Source organism: Salmo salar, chromosome ssa16, assembly GCF_905237065.1.
Source record: "Salmo salar chromosome ssa16, Ssal_v3.1, whole genome shotgun sequence".
Classification (NCBI taxonomy): Eukaryota; Metazoa; Chordata; class Actinopteri; order Salmoniformes; family Salmonidae; genus Salmo; species Salmo salar.
This window is the reverse complement of record NC_059457.1, coordinates 33,615,839-33,633,097: the sequence shown is the minus strand read 5'-3', so window position 1 is coordinate 33,633,097 and position 17,259 is coordinate 33,615,839. Positions and strand designations below refer to the sequence as shown.

Here is a 17,259-nt window from a genome sequence, read left to right as displayed (position 1 = left end):
TCACCTCATTTGCTCACATTGTATATAGACTTATTTTTATACTGTATTATTGACTGTATGTTTGTTTTACTCCATGTGTAACTCTGTGTTGTTGTATGTTGTCGAACTGCTTTGCTTTATCTTGGCCAGTTCGCAATTGTAAATGAGAACTTGTTCTCAACTTGCCTACCTGGTTAACTAAAGGTGAAATAAAAAAAATAAAAAAAATTGTGTGTAGAATGACGAGGAAAAAAATACTTTATCCATTTTAGAATAAGGCTGTAACGTAACAAAATGTGGAACAAGTCAAGGGGTCTGATTACTTTCCAAATGCACTGTATGGTAGAGACATGGGGTTTGAACTATTGTTTTTGTTATTGAATTTTCTATTGAATGGACATATTTGTATAAACCTTGAATTAATTAATAATTTTATGGGTGAACACCCTACAAACTAGCATCACTACATCTCTATCATCATGACAGTATGGGGTGTTTGTTAAGCCTCCATTCAGATGTGCTATAGACCTACTAAAAAGTATGAGGTGGACGTCATCTGAATTAATTTCATTTTTAGGGACTGTAACACTTTACTGGAGGTTTCACCTATTGAGCGAAGTTTCAGTTCAACCTGTAGAGCTCGTTACCCCTTAGAACTGCAGTATACTCACAGAGTATGTAGAGCAGGACTAGAGTTACCTTATTGTTATGTTCCAGTTTCTGTGTTGTTGTGGGTTTGTATGTGTCTATTTCAGGAAATGGCTTCTGGATTCCTAAAGCATCAGATTGGTCGGCCCCATCGCTGATTAGAGCTCTGACCCCTACCCCTCGTCAGCGGATACAGCTGTTTCTTCAATTACCAACTCCTTCTCCTGCTTGATAAAAGCCAGCATTCATTCGTCAGAGAGCTACTTTTTATGTCCTGTGTTGGTTGTTGTGGCGGTCAGTGAACGTTTTTTTTTAAATATTATTTTGTAGCTGCTCCTTCAGGGGGGAGGGGAACGCACCTTGGGAGTGTTTAGGCAAGAGGCCTGCGGGCATACATAATGCATAAAAATGTAATCTGTCTACGCACACTAGGTAAGACCTGGGCGGACCACCCCCTGTATTTCGGTTAGTGCACCAGGTGGTGCTGAAGGGTAGGTTAGAAGTAGGAAGGCAGGTAAGGTAGGAGAGGGGATTCCTTAACTTTTAACTTCTTTGCTTTGGTTCCCTACATTACTGTGTGTTAGGAAAAATAAATTCCCTGTAAATGGTATTTTTCTCTGCATCTGTCATTATTCCCCGCACCTACCTTCACATACTTTTTTTCACTCCATGGGGAGTTGAGATGTAGCGGGGTGTTGCGGTCCCTCCTCCAAGAGGTGTACGTAACACTTACACTCACAGAGTAGGTAGAGCAAGCCTAGAGTTACTATATACTCACAGAGTAGGGAGAGCAGGCCTAGCGTTACTATATACTCACAGAGTAGGGAGAGCAGGCCTAGAGTTACTATATACTCACAGAGTAGGGAGAGCAGGCCTAGCATTACTATATACTCACAGAGTAGGGAGAGCAGGCCTAGAGTTACTATATACTCACAGAGTAGGGAGAGCAGGCCTAGAGTTACTATATACTCACAGAGTAGGGAGAGCAGGACTAGTCCCAGCAGCAACATCAGGTTGGAGCGTACAGAGCCAGCACCACTGCAGTCCATTCTGTTTTTCTTACAGGTGCACACCTGGACCTTGATCTCGGTGCTGTTGGAGAGCGGGGGCAGGCCAGAGTCTGTCACCACCAGAGGCAGCTGGTAGTTGGCCCTCTTCATATTCTGTAGCAGCATGATCTGAGCATGTGTGTCTGAAACATATACCAGGCAATGAGGTTAACTTCTATGGGCTACGTGGGACGCTAGCGTCCCACCTGCGGGACACAGCCAGTGAAATATCAGGGCGGCAAATTCAAAAACAACAAAATGTCATAATTCAACTTTCTCAAACATACAACTATTTTACACCATTTTAAAGATACACTTCTCCTTGATGTAACCACATTGTCCGATTTCAAAAAGGCTTTACAGCGAAAGCAAAACATTAGATTATGTTAGGAGAGTACATAGACAAAAATAATCACACAGCCATTTTCCAAGCAAGGACATGTGTCAATAAAACCCAAAACACAGCTAAATGAAGTACTAACCTTTGACGATCTTCATCAGATGACACTCATAGGACATTATGTTACACAATACATGTATGTTTTGTTCGATAAAGTTCATATTTATATTCAAAAACAGCATTTTACATTGGCGCGTGATGTTCAGAAAATGTATTCCCACCAAAACTTCCGGTGAATGTGCACATCAATTTACTAAAATATTCATCATAAACGCTGACAAAATATATAACAATTATTTAAAGAATTATAGACTACTCCTGGATGCAACCGCTGTGTCAGATTTTAAAATAGCTTTACGGAGAAAGCAAATTTTTCAATATTCTGAGTACATAGCTCAGCCATCATAGCGAGTTATACAGACACCCGCCAAGTTCGGGGCAACCTAAACTCAGAATTAGTATTACAAATATTGTCTTACCTATGCTGATCTTCGTCAGAATGCATTCCCAGGACAGCTACTTTCACAAGAAATGTTGTTTTTGTTCGAAATACTCCATATTCATGTCTAAATACCTCCGTTTTGTTCGTGCGTTCAGGTCACTATCCAAAGGCATACAGCGCGAACGCGGTACCAGAAACGAAAAGTCAACATTTTCAATTAACGTACTTAGAAGCATGTCAAATGCTGTTTAAAATCTATCTTTATGGTATTTTTAACGTAACATTGCGATAATTTTCCAACAGGATAATAGCATATTCATTCAAGAAGAAAAAGAAGGAACGGCTCGCTCGCGTGACCACGCATATCCAATCCCTTTGTTGCCAGGCAGTCCACTCAGTAATTGAGCTCCTATTATCTGCCCAGTGACAGGAGAATGCTCAAACCACTTTCTGAAGGCTGTTGACAGCCAATGGAAGCCTTAGGAAGTGCAACGTCACTCCACAGACACTGTAGTTTTGATAGAGAATCAAAAGAAGAACTACAATTCTCAGACTTTCCACTTCCTGCTTGGATTTTTCTCAGGTTTTTGCCTTGACACAATTCAAACAGTTTTAGAAACCTCAGAGTGTTTTCTATCGAAATCTACTAATAATATGCATATTCTAGTTTCTGGGCCAGAGTAGTTTTTCATCCGGACCGTGAAAATACTGCCCCCTACACCCCAACAGGTTAACTGACAAGCTAATTATGTTTTGATACTATCATGCTGGTGGACATGCCATACTCAACAAACATGAAAATTGTACAGGCAAGAGATAAATTAATATAGATTCATAAGCACGCACACACTCGACTTGGGGTCAAATTCCAATGTAATCACAAAAAATGTTAAACATCTTTTTCAATGACATCTCAGTTTATTTCAGACATTTTTCCAAGTGTACATTTTTAATTCAAATCACTTCCTGAACTGACTGTCTTCAATTCGAATTGACCCCCCCCCCCCACCCCCCTCACCCCAACAAATGTTTGTGTATTAATGTACGGATGATAGACCCCTCTAGCATGCTTATAATGATAAGCCTTCTCACATGACCCTTAATAACCCCACTATACCCATAATGAAACATTGGCCGGGACTGCCTGTAGCAGTAGGTAGCAGCCTAGTGAGTGTACTGTTCTGAAGATAGCAGCCATGTGAGTGTACTGTTCTGTAGATAAAAACCTAGGGAGTGCACTGTTCTGTAGGTAGCAGCCTAGGGAGTGCCTGTACCAGCCTAGAGAGTGTGCTGTGCTGTAGTTAGAAGCCTAGTGAGTGTACTGTTATGTACGTAGCAGCCAAGTGAGTGTACTGTTCAGTAGGTAAAAGCCTCGTGAGTGTACTGTTCTGTAGATAGTAGCCTAGGGAGTGTACTGTGCTGTACGTAGCAGCCTAGTGATTGTACTTTTCTGTAGGTAGCAGCCGTATGAGTGTACTGTTCTGTAGGTTGCAGCCTAGTGAGTGTACTGTTCTGTAGATAGCAGCCTAGTGATTGTACTTTTCTGTAGGTAGCAGCCGTATGAGTGTACTGTTCTGTAGGTTGCAGCCTAGTGAGTGTACTGTTCTGTAGATAGCAGCCTAGTGAGTGTACTGTTCTGTAGGTAGCAGCCTAGTGAGTGTACTGTTCTGTAGATAGCAACCTAGGGAGTGTCTGTACCAGCCTAGTGAGTGTCCTGTTCTGTAGATAGCAGCCTAGTGAGTGTACTGTTATGTACGTAGCAGCCTAATGAGTGTACTATTCTGTACGTAGCTGCCTAGTGAGTGTACTGTTCTGTAGATGGCAGCCTAGTGAGTGTACTGTTCTGTAGGTAGCAGCCAAGTGAGTGTACTTTTCTGTAGATAGCAGTCTAGTGAGTGTACTGTTCAGTAGATATCAGCCTAGTGATTGTACTGTTCTGTAGATAGCAGCCTAGTGAGTGTATTGTTCTGTAGATAGCAGCCTAGTGAGTGTATTGCTCTGTACGTAGCAGTCTAGTGAGTTTACTGTTCTGTATGTAGCACCCTAATGAGTGTTATGTTCTATAGACAGCAGCCTAGTGAGTGTACTGTTCTGTAGATGGCAGCCAAGTGAGTGTACTGTTCTGTAGATAGCAGCTTAGTGAGTTAATTGTTTTGTAGATAGCAGCCTAGGGAGTATCTTTAACAGCCTAGTGAATTTACTGTTCAGTAGACAGCAGCCCAGTGAGTGTACTGTTCTGTAGGTAGCAGCCTTGTGATTGTACTGTTCTGTAGGTAGCAGCCAAGTGAGTGTACTGTTCTGTAGACAGCAGCCTAGTGAGTGTACTGTTCTGTAGGTAGCAGTCTAGTGAGTGTACTGTAGATAGCAGCCTAGTGATTGTATTGTTCTGTAGATAGCAGCCTAGTGATTGCATTGTTCTGTAGATAGCAGCCTAGTGAGTGTACTGTTCTGAACGTAGCAGCCAAATGAGTGTACTGTTCTGAACATAGCAGCCTAGTGAGTGTACTCTTCTGTAGATAGTAGCCTAGGGAGTGCCTGTACCAGCCTAGTGAGTGTACTGTTCTGTAGATAGCAGCCTAGTGAGTGTACTGTTCTGTAGATAGTAGCCTAGGGAGTGCCTGTACCAGCCTAGTGAGTGTACTGTTCTGTACGTAGCAGCCAAATGAGTGTACTGTTCTGAACATAGCAGCCAAGTGAGTGTACCTTTCTGTAGATAGCAGCCTAGTGAGTGAACTGTACTGTAGATAGCAACCTAGTGAGTGTACTGTTCTGTAGGTAGCAGCCTAGTGAGTGTACTGTTCTGTAGACGGCTGCCAATTGAGTGTACTGTTCTGTAGATAGCAGCCTAGTGAGTGTACTGTTCTGTAGGTAGCAGCTTAGAGATTGTACTGTTCTGTAGGTAGCAGCCTTGTGATTGTATTGTTCTCTAAGTTGCAGCCTAGTGAGTGTACTGTTCTGTAGATAGCAGCATAGTGAGTGTACTGTTCTGTAGGTAGCAGCCTAGTGACAGTCCTGTTCTGTAGATAGCAGCCTAGTGAGTGTACTGTTCTGTAGGTAGCAGCAAAGTGAGTGTACTTTTCTGTAGATAGCAGCCTAGTGAGTGTACTGTTCTGCAGATGGCAGCCTAGTGAGAGTACTGTTTCTTAGGTAGCAGCCGAGAGAGTGTACTGTCTTGTAGGTAGCAGCCTAGTGAGTGTTCTGTAGATAGCAGCCTAGTTTGTGTACTGTTCTGTACGTAGCAGCCTAGTGAGTGTACTGTTCTGTAGGTAGAAGCCTAGTGAGTGTACTGTTCTGTAGATAGAAGCCTAGTGATGGTATTGTTCTGTAGATAGCAGCCTAGTGAGTGTACTGTTCTGTAGGTAGAAGGCTAGTGACTGTACTGTTCTGTAGATAGAAGCCTAGTGATTGTATTGTTCTGTAGATAGCAGCCTAGTGAGTGTACTGTTCTGTAGGTAGCAGCCTAGTTTGTGTACTGTTCTATACGTAGCAGCCTAGTGAGTGTACTGTTCAGTAGATAGCAGCCTAGTGAGTGTACTGTTCTGTAGGTAGAAGCCTAGTGAGTGTACTGTTCTGTAGATAGAAGCCTAGTGATTGTATTGTTCTGTATATAGCAGCCTAGTGAGTGTACTGTTCTGTAGATAGAAGCCTAGTGATTGTATTGTTCTGTAGATAGCAGCCTAGTGAGTGTACTGTTCTGAAGATAGCAGCCGCGTGAGTGTACTGTTATGTAGATAGTAGCCTAGTGAGTTTACTGTTCTGTAGGTAGCAGCCAAGTGAGTGTACTTTTCTGTAGATAGCAGCCTAGTGAGTGTACTGTTCTGTAGGTAGCAGCCAAGTGAGTGTACTGTAGATAGCATCCTAGTGAGTGAACTGTTCTGTAGATAGCAGCCTAGTGAGTGTACTGTTCCGTAGGTAGCAGCCAAGGTAGTGCACTTTTCTGTAGATAGCAGCCTAGTGATTGTATTGTTCTGTAGATAGCAGCCTAGTGAGTGTACTGTTCTGTACGTAGCAGCCAAATGAGTGTACTGTTCTGAACATAGCAGCCTAGTGAGTGTACTGTTCTGTACGTAGCAGCTTAGTGAGTGTACTGTTCTGTAGGTAGCAGCCAAGTGAGTGTACCTTTCTGTACATAGCAGCCTAGTGAGTGTACTGTACTGTAGATAGCAACCTAGTGAGTGTACTGTTCTGTAGACGGCTGCCAATTGAGTGTACTGTTCTGTAGGTAGCAGCCTAGGGAGTGCCTGTACATACCTAGTGTGTGTACTGTTATGTAGATAGAAGCCTTGTGAGTGTAGTGTTCTGTACTTTGCAAACTAGAGAGTATCCTTTTCTGTACATAGCAGCCTAGTGAGTGTACTGTTCTGTAGGTAGCAGCCTAGTGAGTGTACTGTTCTGCAGATGCCAGCCTAGTGAGTGTACTGTTCTGTAGATAGCAGCCTTGTGAGTGTACTGTTCTGTAGATAGCAGGCTTGTGATTGTACTGATCTGTAGGTAGCAACCAAGTGAGTGTACTTTTCTGTAGATAGCAGCCTACTGAGTGTACTGTTCTGTAGACGGCAGCCTAGTGAGTGTACTGTTCTGTAGGTAGCAGCCTAGTGAGTGTACTGTAGATTGCAGCCTAGTGAGTGTACTGTTCTGTAGATAGCAGCCTAGTGAGTGAACGTTCTGTAGATAGCAGCCTAGTGAGTTTACTGTTCTGCAGATGGCAGCCTGGTGAGTGTACTGTTCTGTAGGTAGCAGCCAAGTGAGTGTACTGTAGATAGCAGCCTGCTGAGTGTACTTTTCTGTAGATAGCAGCCAAGTGAGTGTACTGTTCTGTAGACAGCAGCCTAGTAAGTGTACTGTTCTGTAGATAGCAGTCTAGTGAGTGTACTGTAGATAGCAGCCTAGTGATTGTATTGTTCTGTAGATAGCAGTCTAGTGAGTGTACTGTTCTGAACGTAGCAGCCAAATGAGTGTACTGTTCTGAACATAGCAGCCTAGTGAGTGTACTGTTCTGTAGATAGTAGCCTAGGGAGTGCCTGTACCAGCCTAGTGAGTGTACTGTTCTGTAGATAGCAGCCTAGTGAGTGTAATGTTCTGTAGATAGTAGCCTAGGGAGTGCCTGTACCAGCCAAATGAGTGTACTGTTCTGAACATAGCAGCCAAGTGAGTGTACCTTTCTGTAGATAGCAGCCTAGTGAGTGTACTGTTCCGTAGACGGCTGCCAATTGAGTGAACTGTACTGTAGATAGCAACCTAGTGAGTGTACTGTTCTGTAGGTAGTAGCCTAGTGAGTGTACTGTTCTGTAGACGGCTGCCAATTGAGTGTACTGTTCTGTAGGTAGCAGCCTAGAGATTGTACTGTTCTGTAGGTAGCAGCCTTGTGATTGTATTGTTCTCTAAGTTGCAGCCTAGTGAGTGTACTGTTCTGTAGATAGCAGCCTAGTGAGTGTACTGTTCTGTAGGTAGCAGCCTAGTGACAGTCCTGTTCTGTAGATAGCAGCCTAGTGAGTGTACTGTTCTGTAGATGGCAGCCTAGTGAGTGTACTGTTCTGCAGATGGCAGCCTAGTGAGAGTACTGTTTTGTAGGTAGCAGCCTAGTGAGTGAACTCTTCTGTACGTAGCAGCCTAGTGAGTGTACTGTTCTGTAGGTAGAAGCCTAGTGAGTGTACTTTTCTGTAGATAGCAGCCTAGTGAGTGAACTGTACTGTAGATAGCAACCTAGTGAGTGTACTGTTCTGTAGACGGCTGCCAATTGAGTGTACTGTTCTGTAGATAGAAGCCTAGTTATTGTATTGTTCTGTAGATAGCAGCCTAGTGAGTGTCCTGTTCTGTAGGTAGAAGCCTAGTGAGTGTACTGTTCTGTAGATAGCAGCCTAGTGAGTGTACTGTTCTGTAGGTAGCAGCCAAGTGAGTGTACTTTTCTGTAGATAGCAGCCTAGTGAGTGTACTGTTCTGCAGATGGCAGCCTAGTGAGAGTACTGTCTTGTAGTTAGCAGCCTAGTGAGTGTTCTGTAGATAGCAGCCTAGTTTGTGTACTGTTCTGTACGTAGCAGCCTAGTGAGTGTACTGTTCTGTAGGTAGAAGCCTAGTGAGTGTACTGTTCTGTAGATAGAAGCCTAGTGATTGTATTGTTCTGTAGATAGCAGCCTAGTGAGTGTACTGTTCTGTAGGTAGAAGCCTAGTGAGTGTACTGTTCTGTAGATAGAAGCCTAGTGATTGTATTGTTCTGTAGATAGCAGCCTAGTGAGTGTACTGTTCTGTAGGTAGAAGCCTAGTGACTGTACTGTTCTGTAGATAGAAGCCTAGTGATTGTATTGTTCTGTAGATAGCAGCCTAGTGAGTGTACTGTTCTGTAGATAGAAGCCTAGTGATTGTATTGTTCTGTAGATAGCAGCCTAGTGAGTGTACTGTTCTGAAGATAGCAGCCGTGTGAGTGTACTGTTATGTAGATAGTAGCCTAGTGAGTTTACTGTTCTGTAGGTAGCAGCCAAAGAGTGTACTTTTCTGTAGATAGAAGCCTAGTGATTGTATTGTTCTGTATATAGCAGCCTAGTGAGTGTACTGTTCTGTAGATAGAAGCCTAGTGATTGTATTGTTATGTAGATAGCAGCCTAGTGAGTGTACTGTTCTGAAGATAGCAGCCGCGTGAGTGTACTGTTATGTAGATAGTAGCCTAGTGAGTTTACTATTCTGTAGGTAGCAGCCAAGTGAGTGTACTTTTCTGTAGATAGCAGCCTAGTGAGTGTACTGTTCTGTAGGTAGCAGCCAAGTGAGTGTACTGTAGATAGCAGCCTAGTGAGTGAACTGTTCTGTAGATAGCAGCCTAGTGAATGTACTGTTCTGTAGGTAGCAGCCAAGTGAGTGTACTGTAGATAGCATCCTAGTGAGTGAACTGTTCTGTAGATAGCAGCCTAGTGAGTGTACTGTTCCGTAGGTAGCAGCCAAGGTAGTGCACTTTTCTGTAGATAGCAGCCTAGTGATTGTATTGTTCTGTAGATAGCAGCCTAGTGAGTGTACTGTTCTGTACGTAGCAGCCAAATGAGTGTACTGTTCTGAACATAGCAGCCTAGTGAGTGTACTGTTCTGTACGTAGCAGCTTAGTGAGTGTACTGTTCTGTAGGTAGCAGCCAAGTGAGTGTACCTTTCTGTACATAGCAGCCTAGTGAGTGTACTGTACTGTAGATAGCAACCTAGTGAGTGTACTGCTCTGTAGACGGCTGCCAATTGAGTGTACTGTTCTGTAGGTAGCAGCCTAGGGAGTGCCTGTACATACCTAGTGAGTGTACTGTTATGTAGATAGAAGCCTTGTGAGTGTAGTGTTCTGTACTTTGCAAACTAGAGAGTATCCTTTTCTGTACATAGCAGCCTAGTGAGTGTACTGTTCTGTAGGTAGCAGCCTAGTGAGTGTACTGTTCTGCAGATGCCAGCCTAGTGAGTGTACTGTTCTGTAGATAGCAGCCTTGTGAGTGTACTGTTCTGTAGATAGCATCCTAGAGATTGTACTGTTCTGAAGGTAGCAGGCTTGTGATTGTACTGATCTGTAGGTAGCAACCAAGTGAGTGTACTTTTCTGTAGATAGCAGCCTACTGAGTGTACTGTTCTGTAGACGGCAGCCTAGTGAGTGTACTGTTCTGTAGGTAGCAGCCTAGTGAGTGTACTGTAGATAGCAGCCTAGTGATTGTATTGTTCTGTAGATAGCAGCCTAGTGAGTGTACTGTTCTGAACGTAGCAGCCAAATGAGTGTACTGTTCTGAACATAGCAGCCTAGTGAGTGTACTGTTCTGTAGATAGTAGCCTAGGGAGTGCCTGTACCAGCCTAGTGAGTGTACTGTTCTGTAGATAGCAGCCTAGTGAGTGTAATGTTCTGTAGATAGTAGCCTAGGGAGTGCCTGTACCAGCCAAATGAGTGTACTGTTCTGAACATAGCAGCCAAGTGAGTGTACCTTTCTGTAGATAGCAGCCTAGTGAGTGTACTGTTCCGTAGACGGCTGCCAATTGAGTGAACTGTACTGTAGATACCAACCTAGTGAGTGTACTGTTCTGTAGGTAGTAGCCTAGTGAGTGTACTGTTCTGTAGACGGCTGCCAATTGAGTGTACTGTTCTGTAGGTAGCAGCCTAGAGATTGTACTGTTCTGTAGGTAGCAGCCTTGTGATTGTATTGTTCTCTAAGTTGCAGCCTAGTGAGTGTACTGTTCTGTAGATAGCAGCCTAGTGAGTGTACTGTTCTGTAGATGGCAGCCTAGTGAGCGTACTGTTCTGCAGATGGCAGCCTAGTGAGAGTACTGTTTTGTAGGTAGCAGTCTAGTGAGTGTACTGTAGATAGCAGCCTAGTTTGTGTACTCTTCTGTACGTAGCAGCCTAGTGAGTGTACTGTTCTGTAGGTAGAAGCCTAGTGAGTGTACTTTTCTGTAGATAGCAGCCTAGTGAGTGAACTGTACTGTAGATAGCAACCTAGTGAGTGTACTGTTCTGTAGACGGCTGCCAATTGAGTGTACTGTTCTGTAGATAGAAGCCTAGTGATTGTATTGTTCTGTAGATAGCAGCCTAGTGAGAGTCCTGTTCTGTAGGTAGAAGCCTAGTGAGTGTACTGTTCTGTAGATAGCAGCCTAGTGAGTGTACTGTTCTGTAGGTAGCAGCCAAGTGAGTGTACTTTTCTGTAGATAGCAGCCTAGTGAGTGTACTGTTCTGCAGATGGCAGCCTAGTGAGAGTACTGTCTTGTAGTTAGCAGCCTAGTGAGTGTTCTGTAGATAGCAGCCTAGTTTGTGTACTGTTCTGTACGTAGCAGCCTAGTGAGTGTACTGTTCTGTAGGTAGAAGCCTAGTGAGTGTACTGTTCTGTAGATAGAAGCCTAGTGATTGTATTGTTCTGTAGATAGCAGCCTAGTGAGTGTACTGTTCTGTAGGTAGAAGCCTAGTGATTGTACTGTTCTGTAGATAGAAGCCTAGTGATTGTATTGTTCTGTAGATAGCAGCCTAGTGAGTGTACTGTTCTGTAGGTAGAAGCCTAGTGACTGTACTGTTCTGTAGATAGAAGCCTAGTGATTGTATTGTTCTGTAGATAGCAGCCTAGTGAGTGTACTGTTCTGTAGATAGAAGCCTAGTGATTGTATTGTTCTGTAGATAGCAGCCTAGTGAGTGTACTGTTCTGAAGATAGCAGCCGTGTGAGTGTACTGTTATGTAGATAGTAGCCTAGTGAGTTTACTGTTCTGTAGGTAGCAGCCAAAGAGTGTACTTTTCTGTAGATAGAAGCCTAGTGATTGTATTGTTCTGTAGATAGCAGCCTAGTGATTGTATTGTTCTGTAGATAGCAGCCTAGTGAGTGTACTGTTCTGTAGGTAGCAGCCTAGTTTGTGTACTGTTCTATACGTAGCAGCCTAGTGAGTGTACTGTTCAGTAGATAGCAGCCTAGTGAGTTTACTGTTCTGTAGGGAGAAGCCTAGTGAGTGTACTGTTCTGTAGATAGAAGCCTAGTGATTATTGTTCTGTATATAGCAGCCTAGTGAGTGTACTGTTCTGTAGATAGAAGCCTAGTGATTGTATTGTTATGTAGATAGCAGCCTAGTGAGTGTACTGTTCTGAAGATAGCAGCCGCGTGAGTGTACTGTTATGTAGATAGTAGCCTAGTGAGTTTACTGTTCTGTAGGTAGCAGCCTAGTTTGTGTACTGTTCTATACGTAGCAGCCTAGTGAGTGTACTATTCAGTAGATAGCAGCCTAGTGAGTTTACTGTTCTGTAGGTAGAAGCCTAGTGAGTGTACTGTTCTGTAGATAGAAGCCTAGTGATTATTGTTCTGTAGGTAGAAGCCTAGTGAGTGTACTGTTCTGTAGATAGAAGCCTAGTGATTATTGTTCTGTATATAGCAGCCTAGTGAGTGTACTGTTCTGTAGATAGAAGCCTAGTGATTGTATTGTTATGTAGATAGCAGCCTAGTGAGTGTACTGTTCTGAAGATAGCAGCCGCGTGAGTGTACTGTTATGTAGATAGTAGCCTAGTGAGTTTACTGTTCTGTAGGTAGCAGCCAAGTGAGTGTACTTTTCTGTAGATAGCAGCCTAGTGAGTGTACTGTTCTGTAGGTAGCAGCCAAGTGAGTGTACTGTAGATAGCAGCCTAGTGAGTGAACTGTTCTGTAGATAGCAGCCTAGTGAGTGTACTGTTCTGTAGGTAGCAGCCAAGTGAGTGTACTGTAGATAGCATCCTAGTGAGTGAACTGTTCTGTAGATAGCAGCCTAGTGAGTGTACTGTTCCGTAGGTAGCAGCCAAGGTAGTGCACTTTTCTGTAGATAGCAGCCTAGTGATTGTATTGTTCTGTAGATAGCAGCCTAGTGAGTGTACTGTTCTGTACGTATCAGCCAAATGAGTGTACTGTTCTGAACATAGCAACCTAGTGAGTGTACTGTTCTGTACGTAGCAGCTTAGTGAGTGTACTGTTCTGTAGGTAGCAGCCAAGTGAGTGTACCTTTCTGTACATAGCAGCCTAGTGAGTGTACTGTACTGTAGATAGCAACCTAGTGAGTGTACTGTTCTGTAGACGGCTGCCAATTGAGTGTACTGTTCTGTAGGTAGCAGCCTAGGGAGTGCCTGTACATACCTAGTGAGTGTACTGTTATGTAGATAGAAGCCTTGTGAGTGTAGTGTTCTGTACTTTGCAAACTAGAGAGTATCCTTTTCTGTACATAGCAGCCTAGTGAGTGTACTGTTCTGTAGGTAGCAGCCTAGTGAGTGTACTGTTCTGCAGATGCCAGCCTAGTGAGTGTACTGTTCTGTAGATAGCAGCCTTGTGAGTGTACTGTTCTGTAGATAGCATCCTAGAGATTGTACTGTTCTGAAGGTAGCAGGCTTGTGATTGTACTGATCTGTAGGTAGCAACCAAGTGAGTGTACTTTTCTGTAGATAGCAGCCTACTGAGTGTACTGTTCTGTAGACGGCAGCCTAGTGAGTGTACTGTTCTGTAGGTAGCAGCCTAGTGAGTGTACTGTAGATTGCAGCCTAGTGAGTGTACTGTTCTGTAGATAGCAGCCTAGTGAGTGAACGTTCTGTAGGTAGTAGCCTAGGGAGTGCCTGTACTGCCTAGTGAGTTTACTGTTCTGCAGATGGCAGCCTGGTGAGTGTACTGTTCTGTAGGTAGCAGCCAAGTGAGTGTACTGTAGATAGCAGCCTGCTGAGTGTACTTTTCTGTAGATAGCAGCCAAGTGAGTGTACTGTTCTGTAGACAGCAGCCTAGTGAGTGTACTGTTCTGTAGATAGCAGTCTAGTGAGTGTACTGTAGATAGCAGCCTAGTGATTGTATTGTTCTGTAGATAGCAGCCTAGTGAGTGTACTGTTCTGAACGTAGCAGCCAAATGAGTGTACTGTTCTGAACATAGCAGCCTAGTGAGTGTACTGTTCTGTAGATAGTAGCCTAGGGAGTGCCTGTACCAGCCTAGTGAGTGTACTGTTCTGTAGATAGCAGCCTAGTGAGTGTAATGTTCTGTAGATAGTAGCCTAGGGAGTGCCTGTACCAGCCAAATGAGTGTACTGTTCTGAACATAGCAGCCAAGTGAGTGTACCTTTCTGTAGATAGCAGCCTAGTGAGTGTACTGTTCCGTAGACGGCTGCCAATTGAGTGTACTGTTCTGTAGGTAGCAGCCTAGAGATTGTACTGTTCTGTAGGTAGCAGCCTTGTGATTGTATTGTTCTCTAAGTTGCAGCCTAGTGAGTGTACTGTTCTGTAGATAGCAGCCTAGTGAGTGTACTGTTCTGTAGACGGCTGCCAATTGAGTGTACTGTTCTGTAGGTAGCAGCCTAGAGATTGTACTGTTCTGTAGGTAGCAGCCTTGTGATTGTATTGTTCTCTAAGTTGCAGCCTAGTGAGTGTACTGTTCTGTAGATAGCAGCCTAGTGAGTGTACTGTTCTGTAGGTAGCAGCCTAGTGACAGTCCTGTTCTGTAGATAGCAGCCTAGTGAGTGTACTGTTCTGTAGATGGCAGCCTAGTGAGTGTACTGTTCTGCAGATGGCAGCCTAGTGAGAGTACTGTTTTGTAGGTAGCAGTCTAGTGAGTGTACTGTAGATAGCAGCCTAGTTTGTGTACTCTTCTGTACGTAGCAGCCTAGTGAGTGTACTGTTCTGTAGGTAGAAGCCTAGTGAGTGTACTTTTCTGTAGATAGCAGCCTAGTGAGTGAACTGTACTGTAGATAGCAACCTAGTGAGTGTACTGTTCTGTAGACGGCTGCCAATTGAGTGTACTGTTCTGTAGATAGAAGCCTAGTGATTGTATTGTTCTGTAGATAGCAGCCTAGTGAGTGTCCTGTTCTGTAGGTAGAAGCCTAGTGAGTGTACTGTTCTGTAGATAGCAGCCTAGTGAGTGTACTGTTCTGTAGGTAGCAGCCAAGTGAGTGTACTTTTCTGTAGATAGCAGCCTAGTGAGTGTACTGTTCTGCAGATGGCAGCCTAGTGAGAGTACTGTCTTGTAGGTAGCAGCCTAGTGAGTGTTCTGTAGATAGCAGCCTAGTTTGTGTACTGTTCTGTACGTAGCAGCCTAGTGAGTGTACTGTTCTGTAGATAGCAGCCTAGTGAGTGTACTGTTCTGAAGATAGCAGCCGTGTGAGTGTACTGTTATGTAGATAGTAGCCTAGTGAGTTTACTGTTCTGTAGGTAGCAGCCAAAGAGTGTACTTTTCTGTAGATAGAAGCCTAGTGATTGTATTGTTCTGTAGATAGCAGCCTAGTGATTGTATTGTTCTGTAGATAGCAGCCTAGTGAGTGTACTGTTCTGTAGGTAGCAGCCTAGTTTGTGTACTGTTCTATACGTAGCAGCCTAGTGAGTGTACTGTTCAGTAGATAGCAGCCTAGTGAGTTTACTGTTCTGTAGGTAGAAGCCTAGTGGGTGTACTGTTCTGTAGATAGAAGCCTAGTGATTATTGTTCTGTATATAGCAGCCTAGTGAGTGTACTGTTCTGTAGATAGAAGCCTAGTGATTGTATTGTTATGTAGATAGCAGCCTAGTGAGTGTACTGTTCTGAAGATAGCAGCCGCGTGAGTGTACTGTTATGTAGATAGTAGCCTAGTGAGTTTACTGTTCTGTAGGTAGCAGCCTAGTTTGTGTACTGTTCTATACGTAGCAGCCTAGTGAGTGTACTGTTCAGTAGATAGCAGCCTAGTGAGTTTACTGTTCTGTAGGTAGAAGCCTAGTGAGTGTACTGTTCTGTAGATAGAAGCCTAGTGATTATTGTTCTGTAGGTAGAAGCCTAGTGAGTGTACTGTTCTGTAGATAGAAGCCTAGTGATTATTGTTCTGTATATAGCAGCCTAGTGAGTGTACTGTTCTGTAGATAGAAGCCTAGTGATTGTATTGTTATGTAGATAGCAGCCTAGTGAGTGTACTGTTCTGAAGATAGCAGCCGCGTGAGTGTACTGTTATGTAGATAGTAGCCTAGTGAGTTTACTGTTCTGTAGGTAGCAGCCAAGTGAGTGTACTTTTCTGTAGATAGCAGCCTAGTGAGTGTACTGTTCTGTAGGTAGCAGCCAAGTGAGTGTACTGTAGATAGCAGCCTAGTGAGTGAACTGTTCTGTAGATAGCAGCCTAGTGAGTGTACTGTTCTGTAGGTAGCAGCCAAGTGAGTGTACTGTAGATAGCATCCTAGTGAGTGAACTGTTCTGTAGATAGCAGCCTAGTGAGTGTACTGTTCCGTAGGTAGCAGCCAAGGTAGTGCACTTTTCTGTAGATAGCAGCCTAGTGATTGTATTGTTCTGTAGATAGCAGCCTAGTGAGTGTACTGTTCTGTACGTAGCAGCCAAATGAGTGTACTGTTCTGAACATAGCAGCCTAGTGAGTGTACTGTTCTGTACGTAGCAGCTTAGTGAGTGTACTGTTCTGTAGGTAGCAGCCAAGTGAGTGTACCTTTCTGTACATAGCAGCCTAGTGAGTGTACTGTACTGTAGATAGCAACCTAGTGAGTGTACTGTTCTGTAGACGGCTGCCAATTGAGTGTACTGTTCTGTAGGTAGCAGCCTAGGGAGTGCCTGTACATACCTAGTGAGTGTACTGTTATGTAGATAGAAGCCTTGTGAGTGTAGTGTTCTGTACTTTGCAAACTAGAGAGTATCCTTTTCTGTACATAGCAGCCTAGTGAGTGTACTGTTCTGTAGGTAGCAGCCTAGTGAGTGTACTGTTCTGCAGATTCCAGCCTAGTGAGTGTACTGTTCTGTAGATAGCAGCCTTGTGAGTGTACTGTTCTGTAGATAGCATCCTAGAGATTGTACTGTTCTGAAGGTAGCAGGCTTGTGATTGTACTGATCTGTAGGTAGCAACCAAGTGAGTGTACTTTTCTGTAGATAGCAGCCTACTGAGTGTACTGTTCTGTAGACGGCAGCCTAGTGAGTGTACTGTTCTGTAGGTAGCAGCCTAGTGAGTGTACTGTAGATTGCAGCCTAGTGAGTGTACTGTTCTGTAGATAGCAGCCTAGTGAGTGAACGTTCTGTAGGTAGTAGCCTAGGGAGTGCCTGTACTGCCTAGTGAGTTTACTGTTCTGCAGATGGCAGCCTGGTGAGTGTACTGTTCTGTAGGTAGCAGCCAAGTGAGTGTACTGTAGATAGCAGCCTGCTGAGTGTACTTTTCTGTAGATAGCAGCCAAGTGAGTGTACTGTTCTGTAGACAGCAGCCTAGTGAGTGTACTGTTCTGTAGATAGCAGTCTAGTGAGTGTACTGTAGATAGCAGCCTAGTGATTGTATTGTTCTGTAGATAGCAGCCTAGTGAGTGTACTGTTCTGAACGTAGCAG

The 17,259-nt window shown here is 43.8% G+C and overlaps 1 protein-coding gene across 2 annotated transcripts in view; it reads right to left on the bottom strand.

The window, feature by feature from the left end:
* LOC106573702 (cadherin-13-like) overlaps positions 1 to 17,259 on the bottom strand; it is a 706,604-nt gene that overhangs the window by 15,990 nt on the left and 673,355 nt on the right. For both annotated transcript variants that reach the window (XM_014148993.2, XM_014148994.2), the window contains one exon: positions 1,601 to 1,819. In XM_014148993.2, the coding sequence (XP_014004468.1) occupies positions 1,601 to 1,819 (219 nt within the window). The remainder of the gene's footprint in view (positions 1 to 1,600; positions 1,820 to 17,259) is intronic.